This window comes from Aulonocara stuartgranti, assembly GCF_965226115.1.
Source record: "Aulonocara stuartgranti genome assembly, chromosome: 3".
In the NCBI taxonomy this organism is placed as follows: Eukaryota; Metazoa; Chordata; class Actinopteri; order Cichliformes; family Cichlidae; genus Aulonocara; species Aulonocara stuartgranti.
In genome coordinates this window covers 2,194,421-2,202,263 of record NC_138941.1, presented here as the reverse complement: position 1 = coordinate 2,202,263, position 7,843 = coordinate 2,194,421, and the positions used below count along the sequence as shown (strand labels likewise).

General features: G+C 41.4%; 1 protein-coding gene across 4 annotated transcripts; it reads left to right on the top strand.

Moving 5' to 3' along the window:
* Positions 1-2,051: 2,051 nt before the first annotated feature.
* Positions 2,052-4,378, top strand: LOC309702362 (phospholipase D1-like). Of its 4 annotated transcripts, none has more exons than XM_082527060.1 (4): positions 2,052-2,566; positions 2,856-3,104; positions 3,528-3,621; positions 3,964-4,378. In XM_082527060.1, the coding sequence occupies exons 1-3, from the start codon at positions 2,345-2,347 to the stop codon at positions 3,579-3,581; spliced, it is 525 nt and encodes a 174-aa protein (XP_082383186.1). In that variant the 5' UTR covers positions 2,052-2,344; the 3' UTR covers positions 3,582-3,621; positions 3,964-4,378. The 4 variants fall into 4 exon arrangements, 2 of the variants coding, with proteins under 2 accessions (XP_082383186.1, XP_082383185.1); XM_082527059.1 differs by having other exon boundaries at positions 2,061-2,566; positions 3,960-4,378; XR_014275450.1 differs by lacking the exon at positions 2,856-3,104 and having other exon boundaries at positions 2,073-2,566; positions 3,960-4,378.
* The last annotated feature ends 3,465 nt before the right edge of the window (positions 4,379-7,843 follow it).

Here is a 7,843-nt window from a genome sequence, read left to right as displayed (position 1 = left end):
CTGGTCTTAAAAAAGCATTACAATAATGGGCATTACCAATGCAAACTGAATGATACAGAAGATGAAAGAAGAGACTTTGATCAGTTAATAAAGCTCATGATCTGGATTCATTGTGGCTGCTACACAGATACTTCTGGGTCACTTCTCTCAGTTAGGAACCTTCCTCACCAAACTGACTGTTGGACCACACCCCTGGTTTCATGAGAAATTGTTTCAGCCATGATTTCTCTTCCTGTATTTCAGAGTAAAGACTGAAGTGACAAATGGAAGCATGTTTAAAAAACACAATGTGAGAGAGACGTTGAGGTCCTTAGAAGTTACCCTGGGTTTTTCTGTCACCCTGCTAGATGTTACACACCTTGTTATTGGACTGATTTCTACTGCTGGACGACTCCTGCGGAGAGTAACAATACTCTTACTAATTAGCTCCCTTTCACAGCTTTGGGGATATTTATTTTTGTGTTTGCAGCGCTGTGAGCCAGAACAGCGAGAGAAAAATCTGCAACAGCGACGAGCCGAATGCTTACGTGAATCGCAGCAGCTGCACATGTGCTACGCTGAATTAGAGGATATCTTTGCTCTGGATTTCTATTTCTACTTTTTCATTTCTATATGATTCTTCTTGCATCTAAACAAAGATGATTCAATTTGCTAAATGTTGATGGCTCTTCGTGCTCAGGTGTAAATGAGACGTAATATTTGCTCTTGGTTTGGTTCTCCTGTACAGAACCTTGCAGTACAACAGAAACCTAAAAACATTATTTGTAGTTGTTATTCTTAGTTGTTCTGCTGCCTAAATACCACAGGGTCTGATTATGAAGTTATTGAGCTGCACATACGTTACGACCTGCTTAAGTTCGAGGTCACAGCGTCTGTAGAGCAGCTGGAACATAATGAAGTCTACAAGGTTAAAGTTTTCTCTTCAGTTATTGTTCTTTCTGCTGCTTGGTTTGATGGATCTGAGAGCTTTTGTTTTTATTATTGTTATTATAATTATCATTAATATTTTACTCTCTAGAAGCTTTAAAATAGTGTTTGTGTTTGAAAACATTGATTTAAGAATTGAACAGAAACATCTGTCCTTCTGAAAATCGCCCAAAGGCACGGAGACAAAGTCAAAGGATGCAACCTGTAACTTTCTCTTCCTTCATGTCAGGACCATCATCCATGATTTATATAAAATGCATATAGCAACAGTAGCACTTTAGTTTGGACTTTATGATTTCTGTAACTGGAAAATATTATTTTGTTTAAAGACAGAAGTGACCGCATAGTTGCAACATCAAAGGGAAATATTAATTAATTAGCATCAAGTATATTTGTTGCTTAAGCGTTTGCACTATAACTTAAGTAGGATTATAACTTTTAAGGAAGGAAAGATTTCAGATATTTAGTTCACTGTTTCAGTTATTTTATATGAAATTAAAACATTTACGTTGGTCAAATATGATGCTCTAAATCAAATAAAAGTTTGAAAATAAATGATGTATTTTTAAATGCTGCAACAAATGTTCACAAAAAGTAACTATAATTAAAACCAGTTAAACAAAATCAAATGTTTGAATCATGCTTAACCAAATGCCAGGCTGGAGAGCTGAACCTAAAGTATACGTAGAAAGATTTCAACATGTGAGCAGTTTTTAATGTTTTTATCACATATAAATGTCACAGCAGTGGGTCCTGGCCCAATGCTTTGTGTTTTTGGTTTTCTTTGACTCTTGTTTTTCTTGGTTTTTGTTCTTCTTATTTATCAGGCTCTCAGTAATCTTAGTTCTCCCTCCCTCAGTGTTCATTTCAGCCTGTGTTTAGTTTCTGTTCCCGTGTCCCACGTTTCATCGTTTCATGTCGAGTCAGCCCTGTCTCTCTGTTTCCTGTGTCTCCCCAGTCAGCCCCGCCTCCCTCGGGCACTCATGTGTGATACAGAGTAAGAAACCTGACTACATTTGCTACACTCTCTTTATTACCTGTTACTTTAAAATTCATACACTAATTATGTCTGCCCATCTCTCTAATGTGAAGGTCAAAGGTCAACATCCCAGTGACATAAGAATAATCCCAAAGGGGCAAAGGCAGCGGTTAATTTAGCACATTTAGCATTAAGGGTACAGCAAGGATATACTTTTACTTATTGTGGCAGGGGTGTGGTCTCTGGCCTGCTGCAGTGGAGGCTGGTGGCGGGACGTTGGACGGCACAGGTGAGGGTGATGGAGCTCATGACTCTCCCCTTTATAGTGACGGAGGAGACTGGCGTGGGGGAAGCGTGTAGTGGAGGAAGCCGAGGAGAGAGCTGGTTTCTGGCTACAAAGACGGCGTCAAACCAGAAAAGATTGCTCGTGGTCAAATAATGTGTCAATCACCTGTGAATCAAACTGTGTGTGGCTCAGTTCATGTCACAGTGTTGTTTAGTATATCTTCACTTGTCTCACTCTCCTTCTGTTCTGTCCATCAGGACGATCCTCAGCGCTTACACAGATCCTCCATCGATGTTTTGGATCCAATCAGTGATCAGTTCTACGAGGAGGCCTGGATGTTCACCAGCGCTCGCTACACCTCCATCTACCAGAAGGTGAGTGTACTCCTTTGTACTCAGATTAACATCTTACTTCTTAAAATACATTTTCATATATGAGCTTTCTATTATTTCATGGCCATTTAATCAATATTAAAATTACAAGCATATCAACAAAGGTGAAGCTGGTTTTTTCCACTTGCTGTCACACAGTCATGGAGGAATACAATAAATACATAATCAGTCATAGATCCTGAACAATGACATTAAAAGAAAGTCTGTGGCTCTAAAAACTAAACAGTATAAAGACATGCTCCAAGCTGCTGTTTCTCTCCTACTCCTCTAGGTTTTCCACTGTCGGCCATCCAGCGATGCTGGAGGGCTACCTGGCCAATGCTGGCCTACACAAAGAGGTCCCGGCTCGGAGGAGCTGAAGAAGATCCTTGCCTTCCTCGTCAGTTTCCTCTTCAGTTCCTATCCCAACAAAACCTTCTTGCACCTATTAGCTCCAAAGAGGCTATGGTGCCCGTGGAGGTCTGGACCTGAGGCCTGTGCTCATCACGTGGATAGAAAACACTCTGACACCATTCTGGAGGTCTGATGGGACTCTGACCAAAACACAGATGAAATAAAACTTGTGGCTGGAGCTTTTAAAATTACTTTTTCACCTCATAGTTTAATGCTCATGATTGCATGTTAGCAAGACAGCATCTCCCCAAGGTGAAACTCTCAGGAGACATTTACTCTTAAACTGTAATCTGGTTGAGACTACTTGAGGAGATCTTAGTAGCGAGTATGTGGATTTAGTCTCTTCACCAACAGCAGACAGACCCATGCCAAGAAAGCAGACATGTTCTCAAAGAAAGCCGAGAGCAGAGATTGGAAAAAGCTAAAAAGAAAAAGCTGCAGCTTCAGACGACTATCTGCCTGTAAGGCTGAAAAAGTCCAGTTACGCTCTATTTTGGGAAAGCTCCCAGTTTTGGTGACCTGGACTTTTATTTCCCCTCTTCTGCTACAGATGTTGACTGTGACCTCAGAGGCCAACTGGACCACACAGCTGCAGCAGGAGTGAGGGAGAGGAGTCTTCATCCAGCTTCAAAGAAAACATCCAGGTAAAGTGACGTGGATCAGCGGATAAAGCCGTCTCCACTTTCAAAGGAGATCCTCTGAGAGAGAGACTCTCTGAGCCATTTTAGCCTCAAATTATAGGACTTTATAGTACAGCAACACTTTTAAAGGACAAAAATAACATAAACTGTGACTGTAATACAAACAAAGTATTGCATGTGTTTTTAAAAGTGTTCCTCCGATGGGCAGGATATCACTATTAGACTGTCCCACCAGCCAACTTCAACAAGAGACCACAGCAGCATTCAGTGATCAGCACAGATGTTCCTCTAACACTCAGCATCTGATCCCTGTTGGTCTGTGTGCTTCTGCTTTTGCTCAGTTAGAAACCCTGCAGCAACCCGACCCAAAACTGTGTCTTCTTGTTGGCCTCAACGTTGAAGTGTCAAACGTCCAACATCTGGAAAGGAAACCACGCCAGTGTACTGTGATGTTTCACCAACATGTGGCAGACGCTGGTCCTGCCTTTCATGCTGACATCAGCAGAGAGCCCCGCCTACCTCAAAGCCTCCCCTGTCATGTATTGATCAGGATGATTATGAAGATGAGCGAGTGCAAATAAGACTGTAAAAGTCCACGAGCAGAATGTTTGGATGCTTTCTAATGATTCATGAATATCATGAGAGTGTTTGTGTGTTTTGTCTTTTCTTTGCTGACGTTTGTTACTAACAAAGACAATTTACGCTCTGTGTGTGTTTTCATCCTTACCAGCCGCACTCTAACTGCAATGAAGGAAACAAACTGTAGAAATGGTCGACTCAGTGACTTCATAAAATATTGAAGTGGTTCAGGTAGAGCCAGTTTTTAAATGACCATGAACACTGAGCGTATTGTATCTGTACAGCATGTTTTTCTATTAGACAGATTTGTAACAGAGGCCTTGCTCTCAGTAAGTTTGAAATCCTTTTCTGATTTCTTTTGTAATCTCTGATCTTTGTGTATCCTGCTCAGTTTGCATGCTGCCTGTAGGAGTTTCTGTCTTTGTATTTGAAGAGAATTCATTGAATATACTCAGCTGCTTCCCTTTGGTGCCTCACACATCACTGAAGTTTTTCAGTGTCCAGTTATTTTTTTTAATAGCTGTTTGAATTCTCTGTATGTTTGACCCTGTAGACTGTTTAATGGACTGCTCGTCTTCCTGTTTGTAACCACTGCCTGTTTAGGACTAAAGATTTGGATTTTTGACTTGAACACAGCCTCTGCGTGTCGTCCCTTTGTGTCCTCGTCCTCTGTGAATGTGTCACAGATGTTTCCATGATAATAACACAGCTTTCCCACAGTGGCTTGCAGCAGCATTTATTCACAGCACATTTGAGAAAGGTTCAGATGAACTCGATGAGTTTATATTCAGAATGATTCTGACAGTGGGCCACTGTGAATTGTGATCTTTCATCAGGTCAATGTTTAAGTTCAGTATTTCAAAGCAGGAGCTATGAACAGTCATCATGTTGGCATTATTGATTGCAGTTATGTTGATTGCAGTTATTTACATCAGACTTCTTCTCTGAGATAAGAGCACCGTTTGTGGGAAAGATGACAGTATTTCCAGGCTGGATGCTGTTTGCAGGGAGAACTGAATGAAAGTCTCCTGCACCTCAGCGCTGAGGTCCACACCTGTGAACACAGATGAGGTCAATCTGCTGCAGCACGTAGAGCTTTACTGATCAGCAGGTTCAAAGGATTCAGCAGAGCGTAGAGTCAGAGCTAAATGCCACATCACCATAGAGTTTGTTAACAACAGCTTTCTTTGCCCTTTGTCTCGATGGACTGAATCAGGGATACTCGTCATACTTCACCTCAACCACGTCACTGAGAGACCCCAGCCTGACACAGCAGCAGAGATGATGAAAGCAGAAACAGCAAACAGATGCTTCAGTTGTGTTTCTCTCTGTGTGTGTGCGCTCACGCCCACTTGTGTGTGTGAACTTTCCACGTACCTCAGCTTGTTTCTCCAACATGAGCCATCAGGGCTGAAAAACATCACTAACACATGAATTCTTTCTCTTTTTGTTATCACCTGTGATCATGTGTCTCATGTTTCTGTCATTCACCAGTTCTTGTATAGTTACGTGTAACTAGACTTCTGTGGGACGTAAATGATTGTTTTGTATGCAGATCTGTACAAAGGATGTAAACACTTGATTACAAAGGAGATCTCAGCTGTGTTGTTGTGGATGGACTTCAACGTATTTGTTAAAAAAGAGAATAAAGCAAAGTGTTTTAGCTGTTTGGGAGTTTTTGTTTGATTCGATTCAGTTTTATTTCTATGGAGTCAAATAATAAGAAAGGCTCTAGAACAGCCCTGAGTTTCTCCAGGTGACACTCCTCTGAAGAACAAAGACAAAGAGGAAGAAGGGGATTCGTTTTCAAGTCTTGTTTCTTTCAAAATAAAAGCTGAAATGTTTTGGAAGCATGATAATATTTCAGCCAGGATGCCGTCTCCAAGGAGACCTGCACCTCAGCGCTGAGCTCCACATCACGCCCTGTGAAAGCACAGATATAAATCTGCTGCAGTGAGAAGAACTTTACCCAACACAAGTGTAGAAGTAGACATTTGACTTTACCTACAACCTGTTAACAACAAAGCTTTCATTGCCTCTGCTGTTGATGTCATGTAGGACTAATCATACTTCACATCAGCCATGCACACGTCAGAGGATCTCCAGGCTTTCAGTAATAAAGCCAAGCAGATGATGTGAACATAGCAACAGTAAAACATGCATCATAATCAGCTGTATGTGTCGACTATGTGGCACCTCAGTCTTGTTGGCATGAAGAAAAGTTGTGTAACATGTAGCATAAGGGCTGCAAAGACATCATGTAGACAGCAGTCGTCTGTTAGTCGTAACGTATCTCCTGTTAAAGAGTTAAATGTGCGTTCTCCATCTCTGTCCTCTCACAGCTCGCCGTATACCAACTCCAGCTGTGGTAACCATGGCTGTGCCCATCAACACGCTGAAGCTGAGATGCCACCCGTCACTCTGGCGACTCCAATAGGGTTACCTGTCAGCTGTGGACGCATGAAAGGAAAACAGCAGAAACACAGACATGTTTACTGGAACATTTCCTATTGACAGCTTCATGGGAAAGTGGGTTTAAACTAGAGATGGACCGATCCGATATTACGTATCGGTATCGGTCCGATACTGACCTAAATTACTGGATCGGATATCGGAGAAAAATAAAAAATGTAATCCGATCCATTAAATATCACGAAAGCACCTCACAAAACTTGCAACACGCCGTAACTCACCTCAGAACGTTAGCACGTCGGAGCAGTATGCATCACGTGATAGAGCGGCTGTGGCATGCGGGACCTGTCGGTGGTCTGGGTAGCATGTGGAGCTTCGCTAGCAACCCGGCATTTCATCTCCGACAAAGTTATCCTGAGAGAAGTAAAGCAAGTGTGTAAGTCCATCTCTGAATGTTTGTAAAGCATTCCTGCATTAAGCTTAACAAGCGACTGCCTCTCCTGCTGCTACTTCAATCATGAAACTGCTTAACGATCAGCTGATCGGCTTTTCTGTCGCGAGTCTGTGTCTCTAGTTTGCGTTTGGCCCACTTTGCACCAGAAAGAGGAAACCAGCGGCTGAACAACAGCAGCACGTTTAAGCTTGATCAGCTGTTGTTAGAATTTATTTAATATTACTTTCTACTCGAGGATCTTTTTCTACGTAGCTGACGCTGGTAACTGTGCAGGGGCGGATCTAGCAAAGTTTAGCCAGGGGGGCCGATAGGGCATGAACAGGGAAAAGGGGGCACAAAGACATACTTTTCTTTCTTATTCTCATTTAAAATGTCTAGCTTTTAATAAATAATTATCTGACACCCAAAGTTTTAATTTGATGTAAAATGAATAGAAGTCAATTACTGTATATAGTAACTATTAAGTCTAATATATATACCCTAGCAAGCTATAGTACTTTTTCCTTTGGGAAGGTACCATCTGTGCAGTCTGCAATTTTGTTGAAGAAAGATGTTGAATCTATTTAATATTTCTTGAAAAATAATTCATTTCTGTGCATTTTTTTTCACACTGCATCAAATTAAGGTTGATTACGTCGATTAAGCATCATGAGGTGGAGCGTGAGGGGTGGTTCCTTATTTTTTATTTATTTATTTTTGTTGTTGCTGGGAGTTGGAACCCTATTAGTTAGGTTGCTTAATATTTACGCTAAGTACTCTTTAAAATACCAGAATAGGGAG